The sequence below is a fragment of the Anser anser genome (assembly GCF_964211835.1).
Source record: "Anser anser genome assembly, chromosome: 1".
NCBI classification, from domain to species: domain Eukaryota; kingdom Metazoa; phylum Chordata; class Aves; order Anseriformes; family Anatidae; genus Anser; species Anser anser.
The window spans coordinates 60,149,773-60,166,989 of NC_139720.1; the positions used below are offsets into that span (position 1 = coordinate 60,149,773).

Consider the following 17,217-nt stretch of genomic DNA (forward strand, 5'->3'; position numbering starts at 1 on the left):
GCTGGAGCTGACAATGGGTAAAATGAGCACACGTGGCCATCAGTGGGGAGCAACGCAGACATGAGAAACCTTTTCAGATGATGCAGCCCACCACAGGGAATCAACCCACCTTCAGACAGGGTCCCCGCTTTTAAATGGTCAGACCAGTGCTTTGAATTTATTGCAGTGGGAAACGATACAAGCAACCGTTTGAAGACAGCAAACAAGTTGGTTATTGTACAGCTGGGAATTTTGTTCCAGACTCTCACGGCCTTCCAAGGCCCCTTGGCTGAAAGAAGCAACACAGACCAACTTAGGAGCGAGATTGAGAATGAAGTGAAAGCTGCGACAGGTACTGATGTACTGACCAAAACGTTAGCATTGGGACTATGTTGGGGCAGGCTGCAGTGAAGGATAACCATACTCCCTCTTTTTATGTTTTATGTAAGGACTGAAATACAGGGATCTTTAATGACACGGTTATAGCCACGCTTCAAACTCTTTCAGAAGACCCCAGGGTCTTCCAGAGCTCATCATTTCCACCCCCAGAACAGACACCTCCCTGGCCGAGGACCACAAACTACACTTCCCATGAGGCGCTACGCGGGGAGCGCTCATGCGCTCATGTACGGCGGGGAGGGGACATTTTGTGGCCGTGCCGAGGCCGCTCGCCGTGAGGTACGGTGCGGCGGGAGGGCGGGCGGGGGGTGTTCGGTGCTCGCCGCCCCTCGGGGATGGATGCGGACGGGCTGCCCATCGTGGGCTCCGGCATCGACCTCACCAAGGTACGGGCTGCGCCTCGCCCGGGGCTCGGCTGCTGGGCGGGCCCCGTCCTGTCTCCCCTCCCGTCGCCTCTCCTGCCCGGCCCTCCCCTGCCCCGCAGTGCCCCTGGTGCGGTGCCGTCCCGTCCCCTCAGGCTCCGGCAGGGCTCTGGCCGAAACACAGCGAAGCCTGGTGTGCAGGGGCACGGGCTGAGGGCTGAGGTGGGAGTGACAGGCGGGAGGCCGAAGAAGAGGTCAAGACCCGGCGGGCCTGCGCTTCAGCCCGGCCGGCTTCCAGAGAGAGACGTCGGTGCGGCACCGTGCTCTGCTGTGGTGCCGCTTCTGTGCGGGTGCCTCACTCCAGCCTCCTGTAGTGGTTTAAATACAGATGCGAGCTGGCCGTCGTAACAAGCACTCACTGCCCTTCTTGACAAACACGACGTTCTGCCTTTTGGCTTGAAAAGTACGCCTGCGTCAGATCCGAGTTGGAGGAGTGATGCTGAAGTTTAATGTTAGGGTTATCCCCGCCTGAAAACAAAAAATAAAGGTAGTCACTAAAGACCGAGCCAGAGATTTCACTACTACTTATTTTTGGTTTTGATGTTCTTACTTGTAACTTGAGTGGATGACCAAGTTTTCATTTCCTTAAGCTTCAGAAGGAATGACTCTCTCTCTTTTTTTTTTTCCTTTTAATTTACTTTAGTGCTAATTTTAAGGTAATGCTAATTTCAATAGTTCATAATTTCATCTAAAAGTATTTTCTTAAATAACATTACATTCCTTCATTTAGTAGATGTTCCCTTTTCTATGTATCCCTCAGGGTTTCAAGTGTACACTTTGTAGATTATTAGCAGAAAAGGATTTCTCTCTGTGTATATACATACACAAACAAAAAATATATATTAAAAAATATATATTATGTATATTATGTATTTATGCATTCATATTAAGCATGCTTAAGGCTGATTTATGAAATAATTTTTCCTAAAATATTTGCATTTCTAACAGGTGTTTCAGTCAGTTTCAGTAAATGTGAGAATCCACACTTATGTGTAAACTCATTTTCTTATATTGTTTAATGCAGGTTCCTGCTATTCAGCAGAAAAGAACTGTAGCATTTCTAAACCAGTTTGTGGTTCACACAGTGCAATTTCTGAACCGCTTTTCTACTGTTTGTGAAGAGGTATGTTTGCTATTTCCCATCCTTTAACTTATATGATGAAAAAAAATCCTAGCAATAAGAACCATTCACTTCAGTATTTTTGCTGCATTAAAGTTTGTAGCTTTAGAATTTAGTTCGCTTTCTGTTCAAGGTTCATCTTGAATAAGTTGTTAGGACAGATTTTTGCACCAGTGTATCCACCTGAACTGCTATATCACACTTAACCCTATTTCCTTGAACTTTTGCATTTGGCATAGTCTTTGAACTTTGATATATGAATACTTTTTTTTCTGAGTTGTTCAATCTGTGAATATGACCTTGTTTTGGAAAGAGGATGCTATATTCCTATGGCTCTGAAACCATGTGACAGTCAGTATCCCTCTCAACTGTGTCCTAGGATACTGCATCAGAACTTGCTTTCAGATTTTTCCACCTTTACTTTAAAAGAACGGAATGCTAAACTCCAAAAGTAAATAATTTTATGTGGAAAGAGACATTTTTGGCAAGTAATTAGTATGGAACATGAAGCAGTTGATTTTAGTGTTTGGGGGGGTGATAAAGAAAAAGTAGTTATTAAAAAATTTTAGTAAGCTTTTATGGTGAATTTAATGTCAATGGGAATATTCCAGACTGACAGGACTAGAATCCTCCACAGAACAGGAGAAGAGTGCTCCTTGGCATGTAGAAAGGGTGTTTTTTAATGTGACTTGAAGCTTAACCTTTTTGTCATTAGCGTTTTTTTGTAACTGTTCATTAGTTTACTCAAGAAGGCTACTATACAGCCCTAGCCAGCAGCAATTGTCAAACCTAATTAGAGTAAGCCAAGTAATCTGAGAAATTCCATTATTTGTTAGTAACGTTGAGATCCAGACCTGTGACAAGTATAAAATTGGGCTACCACGTCAACATATGGCGCCTCAGAGGGAAAAAAAAAATAAATCTGGATTTTTTTAACCTATTTTATCTTTATGTAACTGCCTTGTGATGCTGCCAGCCATCTAAAACTAAACAGTTGTGTGATCTCAGTGTTACCTGTTACATAGACACTATAGAAATCAGAGCACAGGTGTATATAAAGCCACTTTCAGCAGAGCAAGGCTGCGATGTCTAGTTAATAAAACAGTTATTTGTTAACCTAAATATGTTGTTAAGCAAGAGACTAAATAGTTACTTTATAAACTTTCTGAAGTTTTTTTGTATTTTTGAAGTACAGAAGTTTTTTTCACGTGAAAGGTCCCAGTGCAAAGCAACAGAAGTCAGGAAATTTAAGGCTGACACCATCCTCACCTCTAAATTTCTTGGTTCTTGTCTAGTCGAACTGACCTGTAAAGTTATATAACTGACTTTTGTGCATGTTTCCTCCCCATTCCCCACTAGTTGCAGACCGTATAGTTCCTGTCAAAAGGATTATACTCCTCTTCATGAACAAAGAGCCATCTGTAAACAAGTCAGTGCACTATCCAAAAAGACTAGCTCTTGTCAGTCTCTTTTTACTTTTTCTAGCATATTGGCAGAACTGCCATTTTCTTAGGGTGTTAAAGTTCTGCCTAAGAGCCAGGCAGAATCTTGCCAATGTGCCAGAAAGCTGTCAAAATGGTACATATCTGCCAGCCTGCGTGCTAGCCAGATTCACTTGGACAGGTCTGGTGGAGTATGGTAATGATTAGCTAAAAGAGTGACAGTTCTCATAGAGTAATTTAGAAAAACTGAAGTTGCATTTAAAAGAAAAAAAAGTGTCAAAATTTGATTAAAGTACACCTGCAGCAATATAAACCTTCTGGTTACTTCTGGTTCACTGTACTTCTTGATTATATAGAACTTTAATTCACCTGATGTATTCTTTATAAGATTTTTCTACTTCATATGTGCTCAGTTACATACGCATGCATTGCATCTTTTCTTCTTTAACATTTGGAAAAAGCTTTGAAGAAAGTTACTTTGGTTAACTGTGAGAGTATAGTATGTTTACCGTTATTCTCCAGTTGCCCAAAGTAATACCCTGTATATATTGGCTTTCTTTTGTACATAGTCTGTCTTCCTTTCTGTCTGTCGTTATTTGGGAATACTGTTTAATAAAATTATTTGAAATTTGAACCACAGTAGCTGCTGTACTAAAAGGGATGGCGTTGCTTTGTTTAGTTCATAGCGGTGTTATCTCATTTATACTCTACTCTGTCTTCAGCAGGTTGAAACCAAAAGTGATTTTGTTTAGCTGAATGTGAATAGTTGCATATATACAAGCGGCCTAGGAGAGTGTTTTCACATCCTGCTTGTTTTCTGTCCTAGAAATTGTCAGCGCTCTCTCTCCGTATCCAACAAATAGAAACAACCCTCAATATATTGGATGCCAAGGTTTGTATGCATACATTTGACTTTTAACAATGACAGCTTCCCAGATTATATAAACTAGCTTCCTTTTCATAGTTTGAATTGAGCAAATAAGTTTTTATGATGATTTGAGGCAGCTAATAGAAAATGCATACAAGGCAAATTTTGCGTGCCTTCCATTGATATTGTGTAATGCTTGAACATGTAGTGGATATGGAAGAAAGGAGCAGACAGCATATAGTGGAAATGTTGTTTTTGTCCGTGTTAAGTGTATAGAACTGGAAAGGAACATTTGGATCGTGAAAGGGCAGCTGAACTAAATGGCAGCTTGCTTGTGTTGACTTTATTGCAAAGTTTGGTGTTGAGAAACTGGAGGGAATTTTTCCTGTATTAAAATAAGCAACTTATGTTGCAAAAGCTACAGTATGAAATTGCATTTGCCATACAATCAATAAGTTCTTGACCCTTTTTTAAAGCAAAAGCATCTTTGTAAGTGGTGCTGGATTGTGAAGATTTCAACTGGAAGGAGTAACCAGATAGATCCCTTGTAAAGCTTTTGATATAGAAATGTGACCTCAGAAAGCTTTAAACTAACTCAAATGTGTCTGGTGTATGTTCTTTAGCTAAAGTAACGAAGGGAGGTAACCTACAGTCATGTATTATTATTTAATCTGTTAAAAGAAAAAAAATGTAAAATTTTAATCAGTCCTCTCATTAATGGTAGAAAAGGCAACAGAAATTGCTTCTGGGAGCAGAACATTTTGAAACCCTTCATTAAGATCTTTGTGGAAAAAAACACTGCAGTAATACAAACAGCAACTACTAACTTTTATTTGTTCCAAAATAGTGAGGAATGACCAGTACTGATAATTTTGCAGAATTCTTCATAATCATGTTAAATTGAATTTCCTTCAGATAGATATCTGGCTTGTGTGTAATATCTGGTCTCAGCATTTCTTTAAAAAAAAAAAAAAACACACCAAAAATTACAAAATCTGTAACCAGTCGCTCCATCTGTTGTTAGGTAACAGTCATTCTGCTCGTGATTTCTTTCACTGTGGAAGAAGTAGCAGAGGAGATGGCCCAGTTTTTTGTGTGGTTGATACATGCAGTAGCAAAATGCTGGAAAGGTGTTGAAGCCTTTCCTGCAGTGCAGCCCTGGGTTAATAAGAAGCTTCAATGGAGTGTTTTGAGTTTTTTGTTGTAGAAGCCACCTGAATAGGAAAATCTTATTTTTTTTTTTTGACAATTGAAATACCAAAGCTAGTGATAAAAGGTTACAGTTTCACCAATTTGAAACTTACCTGCAGTAATGTGTTGTGAGCAGTATACTGCAGACTTTCTTGTATGTGTAGACTTAGAATATGCTCGTTGCTTATTTTATCATGTTTTGTATACTCAGTTATCGTCTATTCCTGGCCTAGAAGATGTCAAATTTGAAGTGTCCAGTGCAAATGTGAATAGTGTTACAAATGGTCCTGTGGTATCTACTACAGATCAACAGGCAGCTGTATCACCTCAATGTGGAGTAAGTAATGAAAATAAATAACATACTGAAGGAATGTAATTCTCCATATCAAGTTTCTAATCTCATTCAAAATAGATGGAAGAAGCAAGTCTACTTAAAGAAGACAGACAAGCCAACTGTAGAGATCTGAAAATACATTGTTCATTAATGAAACTTTAAGGGAGTGGCTTTTAAAACAAAAAAGGGATATACCCTTTCTTAAAAATTTGGCTTAAGTCATTAGAACTAACGCAAATCTAACAGTAAATGCTTTCTTCCTCTTTGTTCAATCACACTAAAATATGAACATAAATTACATCAGGGTATTGTGAAGGTCGTGAATGAAAAATAGCAGTTCAAACCACATAATTCCAGTTATTTTCTGCTTTTAGAATGTGAGCTTTTGGCTCAAATCAAAGTTTTTAGCAGACTTTATTTTAAAGAGGTTATTACAGTGAATGTTATATATATGTAATCATTTATGTACAGAAGATGCCAGCTTATTATAAGTGATTGATATTAAGATGTTATCTTCTTTCACCCGCTATAGTATCTTGGAATCTTCAATTATAGTCTCCACTCTGTCTTATTTGGTGTAAGTGACCGTGAAGCCACAGTAGTTGGGAGTACTCTTCTTGCCTTTATTTGCTTGTTAAACATTGGATCTCTAGATTAATTTGCAGCTAGCAACATAGAAGTCAGAATGGACAGCTGGCATTACATGTTTCACTCATAGTAGGGAATAACTTTATTTTGTTTTCTTCAAAGTTTCTCAGATGTTAGGGCAGGGACAAATACTCCTGAAAAGGTTTCCAATTCTACTTTCAAGTCATTAGGTTAATAGCAAATACACATTTTTTTGTTGTCATTTACGTAGTACTGCAGCTCCTTGTCATTTTTAATTTTTTTGATTAATTGCTTTCAAAGATTCTTTCATTTCATTATGTCATCTGTTAATGGTTTGTACTAAAAATTACAATTTAAAAGTTACTTGTTCTGTATGAAGTTGAATAGTTTGTGGAGAAAATGCATTGGACCTCTTGGATATTTATAAACAATCTTTTAAAATTAAAAAAAAAATCATATGAAGTAAGCATTTAAATTTGTTCTATTTTATTTATTGAATGCAATGAACTTAACAGAGCTGTTTTAGTCTACGATGTCTTGTAGCATTGGCTAATCACTGCACGTTTTATTGCTTGTCTTGATGAACTTGTTGTAAATCAAGTCCAATGAGGAAAGTAACCCTAGTCTGTATTATTTTCCACTCCTCATTTTTGTTTGACTACCCCAACTTCATAATTCATGGACCTGTATCTGCTACAACTCTTTCGACAATACTGCCTTTGAATTCAGTACTGTTGTTTTTTTCCCATGTATCGTGCAATAACTTTAAACTGTTGCTGAAAGTATTTAGACAGTCACACTTGTAACAGTCAATAACAAAAGAGCTGGGTTTTGTGTACTCATACATCTCGGAAATCTGTAGTACTATGAGTATAGGTCAGAATATTCATGAGGTAAGAAAAGTTGCTTTTTACCTGTAAGTTACAAACCTTATGGATTGAAATCTCTCCTTGCTTCTCGTCTGCATACCTAACCATTAAAGTGTTATCTTCTTTATATACAGCAGAACAATATACATGAAGAAACATTACAGAAAGCAGAGGTAGTAACAGAAAATATCAGAACTGTGGCCAAGGACCCAAGATACGCCAGATATCTCAAAATGGTACAAGTGGTAAGTTAATTCTCTAATCATTCTTTGGGTAGTCAGTTATTTTTAGGTGAAACTTCACACACAGCTCTAAGTGAACATTAACTATCAGAAGATGTATATTACATTAATAATCTTTAAGCTAGGATAATATTAACACATTTCTAGTACATCCTCTCTAAAGAATGACTTGATGGAGTGTATTCCTGCAGACAGCCTCAGGCAAGATCTTTCTACAGAATTCTGCCAAAATAATTCTGAACTGAAGGTGTGAAGGTGTGTAAATGCAGAGTGAAACTAGCTGGAGTTATAGAACATCTGACTGAAAGTGTAGTTACTCTGACAGAATTGGTGTCATTACATACATGCAGACGTGCTTACAGCTTGTTTTTGCTGTAGGGTACAAAACAAAGCTTTGCTTGTATACTCCGGAGTAAGAGTAGATGCTCCCATAGGGCTCAAAATAGAGTGATAAAAATTGGTTAACTGCTTGGTTCCACTTCAGTTCCCTGTTTTTCACAATACAAATTTTGTTTCCCTCTTTATCTGTGGTCTTTTCTGTGGATCATCAGGAAATAAATGAGCAAAATCTCCATATTTACCTGTGTGAAAATGAATGAAGGGAAGTAAAGATTGGTGAGAGACTCTTGGTGACATTCCTTAGTTTTGTGGATGTGAAAAAAAGAGCTGAAAAAACATGAGATTGGAAACAAAGAAAAAAAAAATCTGTGTTTTCCAGCAATCACTGGAAAATTTCCCCTAAAGTATATATGATAATTCTGGAAAATATTACTAAGTTGTAGTATTAGTTAAGTGTTACTTATGTTAGAACTAACTGCATGATTTCATTCCCTCTTCAGCGTAATTATTACGGTTGCTGTGCTTAGTACTTTGAATGATGTTCCAGACCTTATTTTTCATTTGAATCACAAGTTGGCAGTTTATGGGTAGCTTATTACAAACCATTTGGAAAACCTAGTAGTGGGGTAGTGGCAGAGGGCTGAACACTTTGTTAGTGTATTGATTTAATTCCAGATCTCAAAGTGGATGCAAAAGTGCTGGATGGTCTAATTACTTTGACTCTTTTTTTTTTTTTTTTGGTGGCTGCTGGAGGAGTGAGATCTCAGTTTCCACATTTATCCTTTGTGCTGGCAGTTCCTGGTGACTCCTCTGCCAGTTGTAAACAGTGTGGTAGGAAAGTCAAACTACCATACTACAAATTAATGTGTGTTTTTTGTATTTGCCAACTTGGTCTTCTCACCCAGTTCAGTTAATGTCATTTATTTGCCCGAATTAAGTTTCTAGCTGAAGATTTGTTTGATCTAATCATTTATTTATGGCCCACGATATTTCTAGTATTGGATTAGCACAGCAAAGAGAGATTTCTTTTGTGCTGAGGATAGCTCTTGTGGGGGACAGTAACAAACTCATTTTGATGGAGCGCAGTTGACTATATTAAAATCTTTTTTTAAAGATATACAGCAATAGTATTTGAGCAGACCTTACAAAAATGCTATCATATTTGCTGCAATAAATGTTCAGAACTTTTGTTTTGACAGAGTGAGAGGAGCAGTCTAGGATGTCAGATAAACTGTGTATTAAATACAAACATTTTACTGGATTCTAAACATGAAACATGACTGCATAGAGGCAAATATTGGCCTAATATAGATTGATCCCTGCTTTAAAGAACTGAAATAAAACCAAACATGGTTGCTACACTGATCTCAAGTAATTGCCAGCATTAATGGTACTTAACCTCTTTCTGCACGGTCTGGATAGCCAAAACTTGTTTTGCAACAGGACTGCTACTTGCACTGTGGCTTCTCCAGGACCTGCATACTTGCTGAGCCGCAGGACCACCTTGGTAGGGCTGGGGTACAATATGTTGAATGTGTAGTGATTTGGATTACATCAAACGTTAATTGGATGAAGGGGCTGGGATTTAGGATTGGCTCTGATGTTAGAAAAGTACACCTGTGCCATTGAGCTCCAGATCCTTGTAGTTATGAAAACTGCAGTTCTTTTCAGTCTAGTCATAGTTTAGTTATTGGCAATATAGCTCTTCTGGCTACCAGCATGCATAGCTTTTTAAGAAGCATGCAAAATTTTTGGTTCTGTCGTTATCTTTTGTACATCTGCCTACAGCTATCTAAAGTATCAGTTTATTTTATATTTTTCGTCATACTTTTCAGAGGGCAGAAACCAGTAGTTTTAAGTCATTGCTATGAAGAGCAATGACTTAGGTTAGGAGAAGCCTAGCCATCTGAGTTACCCATTAGTCCTACAGCCATGTTTGTATTAATTCTCTGTGGTAATGGTAGTAATGTAGATTTTGTAATTGTTTTGAGGAACACAGAATTCCTGTTTATAAACACAAGATACTTAAAAGATGTTTAGGAAGTTAAGATGGCTGTGAATTCCCACAAGAGTTGTCTTTTAATATTAATGAGTTAGCATGTACTCGTATATGGATGATCACAATACTTAAGAATCTACAACAGTAAGGTTAGGCTAGTATTGCACAAAATTCCTCTATTTTATAATTAATGCAAAATCTGTTTCCATTAAAACTTCAGAGAATCTGTGTTCTACAAATTCTTTAAGTTATGAGTCTGCAAGTATTGAAGAGCTTTCTCAAATAGATGTGATCTTAAAGGCCTTTCACAGTAGCTGTGAAACAAACTCATTAATTTATAAATCTAGTGTTTTGCATATTGCCATATCATTTTCTTTAAGTATAACAGATAATAAATCCTGTGTTAAAGTGATTCTTACATATTTTGATGCATACAATTTTGGAATAAAACATTTCTCCAAATTAGAACATATACACATAACAGTTTTCAGTCCATTGTTAGAAGTTCATATACTAAGCTTCCTTTCACTGACAGCAAACATGAGTATCTTATTTTCACTTGGTTTGAACTGATACATAAACACTTCATCAGTGGCATCTGAGCTCAGCTTGCTTAATTTGCTTGGCTGGGGTAAAGAACACATCCTAACCTGGGGAAAAACTTTTGATAAAACAGGATTGTGTGTGGTGTCCAAATCTCTAATAGATTAAATGAATATTTTAAGCAGTCATGAAATATTCAACTGCTTTCACCTTAGTAATGTGCATTAGTTGCAACTTACTGAGAAATTCTATATTATAAGCTAATACCTCACAACTGTTTGAGTCAGATTTTTGCCTATATTCCCAATAGATTGCCGACTATATCTGTCTGTGCACTGTTCCAAAATCTTCACACAAAAGTGTTGATTGTGATTCTTAATGTAAAACTGCACAAGGAAGACACACTGAACCAACTAGTTTAGCTCTCACTTTGCCAGGTTAGCTACTGCAACTGTCGCTAGTACCACATTTCTTTGGAACATTAGTCATGGCTGCTCGTTATTTTATCACTTTTTATTTACTTTGGACAAAAATTGTTTGTCCTGTGCCAAAAGAATCCTGCAGTACCATTCATTTAGGTTTTGAGGCATCTCCTGTCTTTCCTAGACAACCAGGAGCTTTGTCCATTGGAGCTCAGAAATTTAATCCTCACCCCCCCACCCCCCACCCCCTTGGCATACAGTGAGCCAGGTGGTGTTTCAGATCATCTGCTACAGGGGATGGTGAAGCAACAAGTTGTCTTTGAGCAACTCCAGTGGAAACATAGGAACAGTTTATTGGAATGTATCTTGTAAGATGACGTGGATCGACATGTTCTTCAGTATCCGATCCAAGATGAGGGGATGTTTAGGTGTTGCTGACTAAAATAAAGTGCAGAAGCTGTGGAAGGGCTCGCAGTGAAAGGAATGATTTTTTTTTTTTTTTAACACGTACATAGCTGGCTAAAATCTGTCCACAAGTCATAGAAGATTCAACCCTGACTATATACAATTACTTGTATTCAGAGGAGTCCCTTTTAAATTGTGCTGCTGTTCTCATGTCCTGTTTGTCTTTTTCCTGCATGCTTTATAAAGACTTTCCCAATTTTTAGCATTGCCATAGGGTATCCTTTCAGAGCTGTAGCCTATGTATATTTCCTGCCTTTTCTTCCACTTCATCTATACGTTCCATGTGTCTTGAGTCTTCTTCATCTTTCCAGCACAGCTACTCTTTGCTGTCTTTGTGCTACTTTGTGCTTTCTTCACATTCTCATTCCATAGACATAACTTCATCTTACTATTTTTGTCTGCATGAATTGCAAATATATCTGTCTATTGCTAATTCCTCCCCCCTCTGACTTTGTTGAGGCATTTTGCCATGAATATAAGAATTAGAAGGGTCTTTTATCTCTGTTATTGCTCACTTCTAGGTTCTTACTGATGACAAATGATATTATCATTCCATGCTCTTGTTCAATGAGTGACATGAAAGTGTGTCTGAAAGAATCTGCGGAATTTAGTTCACCTATTTGTGTCCAGTAGTTTTATATTATTCTTCCTGCACAGGGTGTTCCTGTAATGGCAATACGAAACAAAATGATTTCTGAGGGGCTAAATCCAGATCTTCTTGAGTAAGTAATATTTCCAATTTGTAACTTTGAGTAGGGTGGGAAATTCAACCATTTGTTGAATAAGAGGGTCTGAGGAGGGCCATCAGTATCTAGAAGGAGGGGTGCAATCTCAAGTATGAGCTGTCTTTTCAGTATTGTCTAAACCAAGGTAAGGCCCAGGAAATACAGAGCTTGGAATGTCAGATATTGCACCCTCACAGACAGAAAGTTGCAGGACTTTACCAGTCCAACTTGAGAGGGGTATGAAAGACTTCTTCCAAGCCTAGCGCAGGTTCAAGGAACGAGATATACAATGACAAGGTAATATTTTGACAATGTGCATCTAGCAATGGGGAATCAAATAACGTGTCAGTAGCCATTTTGACTGTGCTGCATTGAGTATGAGGTTTTTCCCAGAAATTTTCTTCCACCACTTTGGTAACCAAATGTCATTACTGTAGTGTAATAAGAACAAGCTCTATTTTATTTTATGTGTGAGGGACAACACACTTGTTTCCGGATTCCCTTGCTCTAGATAAAATGTACAGTTTGATATCAGGGTGGACCGGGTAAGTTGAAGTCAGCAGTTCACCATTGTAAGTGTTGATTAAACCTGATGTGAAGGCTGCTAAGATTAGATACTCATTTTCAATGCCACTTTGTCTAAAGCATGGATTTTAATATTATCTTGCATTTGAGATGTAGTTTTGTTTTACTGCACTGTTTCACAAAATTTGTTAATCGATTACAATGAAACATAAAATAGTAAATTTCATTCTTAGATTGTAGTCAGTAAACTGTTTGAAACGCTTTTGCATCCTCTGCAGAAACTGTCATTGTACTAGAAAGTTCTCTTCTCTTTTCCAGTGAAGCGTTTTTACATTTTGGAAAGGCTTATTCTGAAACTAGCAATTTGTTTAATAAAATACTGAAAATATAGTAAAACAGAAGTATTGTCATATGTTGAGTCACTTTATCTCCCAGCTGCTTCCCAGTGTCTAAATAAGCCTAAAGTAGTTATTCCTCATTTCATAACATATCTGATCAAATGAGAAATTAGACAAAGAACTTACGTAAGCATCTGTGAAAGTCTGAGACAGAATTATCAAACGGGTTTACTACATGTGTTAAATTTATTCTGTTTCTCACTCTGCATTCGTGGTCCATACCTTCATGTAAATACTGCTATTTTTTTCATGTTTGGATGGATTTTGGTAGATTTAATAATAGTAATAATTATCAGCTAAAATTTCAAGTGTTTGCTTAAAAAAGAAGTGTCTGCTTTCAAACTGTCTGGTTTGGTTTAAGACAGAGTTGAGACAGAAACATTAGTGTGAATTGAGGCTCATAGAATAGGTTTGGGGTTTGGTCTCAGTCCATCTTCAAGGATTCTTTGTAATGCTAAAGTTCAGGCAGGTTGTCTTTCAATTGTTATTGATTTGAAAACTTTACAACCAATCTACCTTATTAAAGAAAGCTAATTATTTTGGCAAGGTGCCTAATGCCTTTTGAAGAACCAGCATTGTTCACATTATTTTATTTCATTTTAGTACATCTTAAGGAATCATAGGGAACCTTTCTTTTCATCTTCTTGCTTTCTTGTCTTGATATCATACTGTTATTTTTTTTAATGTCTTGCCATTCACACCACATTTCTTGGGTCTTCAGGCTGTTTAGGCCTGTTCGCTCAGTCCCAAAGAAAATTAGGAAAATTAACATATTGCTATATGCTCAGTCGCTTACTACAGCCTCTCCCAGCTACTTGTTGGTGACTGAGTGTGGTTTTTCTGTGGCTGCAGAAAGACTAACTACTAATAGAGTTGTTTTTAATCTCTTCCTTTGGCAGTTTTACCTCTAATTCTGTTATCACTCCTTTCCTGACTTTTTACAAATGCTTTTTTTTTTTTTTTTGAAAATTGCCTATTCTGTTAAGCTCCCAGTTCATCTATGTTTAACTTTTTGTTTCTTATCCTTTCTCTCTTGCTGGTCTGCAATTCCAGGAGATTTTGTCCTGCCCACCCGAAGTAAAGGAATTCACTGCCATCTTTGTCTCCTTACTAGAGGAGTTTTTTTCACTGCTCTCTCCAGATCACATGTCTCTGCACAACTCTTCTGTTTTGTCATTACCGTGGTAACAAGGAATAATATTGTGAAGTGCTATTTGCATGAGAGAGCAAACCCTTTCTTAATTTATTTTGGAGGTGTGCAGGGGGCAGGGAGAAGGCTCTCTTGCAGTTCTTTAATGCCCTTCTCACTTTTGTACCAGAATGCTTATAAACACTTTAAATGTACCTTAGGGATTTCCAGCAGAGAAATTAAAATAAACAACTAAACTTGGATAAAAGATTCTCTGGCATGACACAGAGAGGTAACCCAAAGATAAATAACAGGACAAACAATATAATTATCAGATTAGTTTAAATTTTATGTTTAATCAAAAGGAGCAGTTAACTATTATACAAGAGGCATCTGTGAAGATTGTTCTTTCCCTTTCCCAAGTATAATTGTATGTATACTCTATACCCTAGTTTCAGAATTTACCAGGCTCAATCTTGCTTGTATTGTCAAATTCGTTACATAGAAGGGAGATGCCAAGGAAAGCCAGCATCTAGAGTCAGTAGTGTTAGATATTCTTTAGATGGCTTGCTTCTCTATCCTTCATTCCCACTGGATTCCCTGAGTAAATGTTTTGACACAATATTGAGATCCATCTTAAATATTCTCATCAAAACTAAATACCAGAGGTCTGATCATTTATAGTCAATAAAAATCCCATGGCTGCTCTTGCATGTCAAATTTAACCCAGTGTTCTCGCCAAATTCCACTCTGAGTAATTCTTTTTTGCTTCTCTAAATTATCCCTGCAGTTTTAGTTGGATACAATATTGTTCATTTCCTGTCTTATTTTTTTTCATGTACTATTTACACTGCTTAATGGTGTACAGCGTGTTCCTTTCAGCCCTAGAACCTCTGAAGATTAAAAAAAAAATTAATCGGTATTGCCTGCTTTCAACTTTCTCTTCAAGTGTTTGCTACTTCTTAGTGATCTATCATAATTTCCAATAACCTTAAAGGTGTCCATTCATACTGGTGTCTACAGAGTTTTGATGTCCAGTGAGTTACAGTTTCTAGTGTTTATCTTTCAGTTCTAGATGAAGCAATACCAATGAGGTGTGTGTTTGTAAAGCACAACAGTTAATGTGTTAAATGTTGTGGATATTAAGTGCATACAGATGTAGTAAAAGGCACGGCCTGCTACGTTACTTGTGTTCTTAGCAGCCTTCTAGGATTTACAACATACAACCTTTCTGTTGCCTGCAGGACTCCAGATGCCCCTGTGCCTGCTTGGGGAGATGATGGGAATGCAGAAGACAGTTCTGATAGTGAATCTTCCTTTAGTGACTAAAAAGACTGATTTCAGCCTTTGGAAGCCTCTTTTAAGTGCTAATGTCTTTGGAGCTTTTGCAGATAATGATTTTGTGTGGGTCACATGATTTATCTGACAGCTTTTCTTAGCATTGAGATCTCTCATGTTCTCTCCCCAAAAGTTTGAACAGGCAGCATGTTCAACCTGAACCTTTCCATTGTGAAAATTGATCACAATATCCTTGTGATTTTTATCCATCGTTCTGATTCTTCTGGAGTTACTTTATAAAACTCTTTAAAAATAAAAAATAAAAAAAAATCCATGCCTCTAAATCTTCAGGTCTCTAAGACTGCATTCTCGTCATTCTTGGATTTTCTGAGTAAGACTTTTAACCTAAGTTGCCTTCCTTCTGTCCCATAGCAATCAGGTAGAGTAACTTATCAAAATATAATTGCAAACGTATAAACTGTATTTTTTTTCTAATATATTATATTTTGAAGTGGCATAATAAGAATTACAGAAGTTGGCTATCTTATGGTGATTGCAAATCAGTGATACTGATATGCATAAAAAATAAAGAACTGTCTGAATCTATTTTCAGAGTATATACTGCTCTTTGATTTCACATCAATCTGAACAAAATTGTTAAATTTCTGCTCTGTAGTAGAGTTATTTATCAAATTCAGGTTACAGTGGTGTAGAAAGCTACAACTATTGCAAGATTGTTTTTAAAATAATACTGTGAGAGGAGCAAGTGACTGAGAGTTTATTAATGAAATACCAAATTCTTTCTTCTTATTCAATGTCACATGAGTCAATAAAAAAAACAAACCACTTTATGACAGCTTTCTGGCTTGTTGCAAAATGCACAGGCTCAGGTCATTTCCATAGGATAAGAAATCATCTCCAAGTCGGTGCCCTTGCTGATGGTTACAACAAAGAAGCCAAAATTCAGTTTACATAATGATGAAACTACCTTGCTACTTTTTGAGGATGCATTGGGGAACAATATGAAGAAATCGACTTGGAGCCTGACTTGCCCTAATGACTTCCCTCCAAACTACATGATCTACTGCATGAGTCAAAAATGACATTTCATTAAAGAATCCTGTTTAATATAATTTGTTGCACATGAAATTCTTCACAATCTATTTGAATTCCCCAGTTTATTGTGATTATACCAGAATGCCGTGGGCCAGACAGTCACTTTCTGGTATTTCAATTTCATCCTGAGACTAAGAAAAGACTAGAGCTGAATCTCTAAATGTATAAATTTGTTAGCTCTTATAGCTGAGTCAACATCTCCTCTCTTAGTTATTTATGTCACCTCAATAGCTGCTTTTTTTTCTATAACGTAAGTATGGCTCCCATTTGAGTCTAGCAGACATATTCAAGCTCTTCACAACCTGTAAATCAGAGTAATATTTGAATCCCTAGCAGGATAGCATATATGCACTAGAAAATGTCTAGAAATAGCATTTGAATGTTGAGTTAATTATTATTGAACACTTAAACACAAATATTCAATAGCTAACACTTGGCAAAACTTGACAAATCTTAACGTATTAGCAATAAGGATTTCAAAAGTAAGTGTTATTTCAGAAAACTTTTTGAAATCTATATTTGAAAGCTTATTGAAATAATCTGTATAATAAAAGCTATATTTTGTAAAACAAAGTTGTGGTTCTATTTCACTCTGTTATGATGTTTTAAACAAGATTATGAAAAATCTTCTGGATTCTCTGTAATTCATGTTTCTCCGTAACCAGCTATGCTGAAGTTGCATCAATCTGCTAGCTGAAGGGGGATGTTTTAAGAATAGGAATCTGGAGTTTAACCTAAGCCATGTTAGTACTTCGTCAAGAGAACTGAACATCCCATAGCTGCTATTCCAAAGAGAAGATTTA

General features: G+C 37.0%; 1 protein-coding gene across 3 annotated transcripts in view; it reads left to right on the forward strand.

The window, feature by feature from the left end:
• The first annotated feature begins 605 nt into the window (after positions 1–605).
• The window catches only part of WASHC3 (WASH complex subunit 3), a 57,462-nt gene continuing 40,850 nt past the window's right edge, over positions 606–17,217 (forward strand). Inside the window, exons 1-7 of one of the 3 annotated variants that reach the window (XM_083830536.1) lie at positions 606–764; positions 1,825–1,923; positions 4,189–4,254; positions 5,633–5,758; positions 7,368–7,478; positions 11,901–11,965; positions 15,265–16,987. In XM_083830536.1, the coding sequence (XP_083686662.1) occupies positions 714–764; positions 1,825–1,923; positions 4,189–4,254; positions 5,633–5,758; positions 7,368–7,478; positions 11,901–11,965; positions 15,265–15,349 (603 nt within the window). In that variant the 5' untranslated portion in view covers positions 606–713 and the 3' untranslated portion in view covers positions 15,350–16,987. Of the gene's footprint in view, positions 765–1,824; positions 1,924–4,188; positions 4,255–5,632; positions 5,759–7,367; positions 7,479–11,900; positions 11,966–15,264; positions 16,988–17,217 lie in introns of those variants that run through there. The other 2 variants (XM_083830537.1, XM_083830538.1) reach the window with 2 other exon arrangements.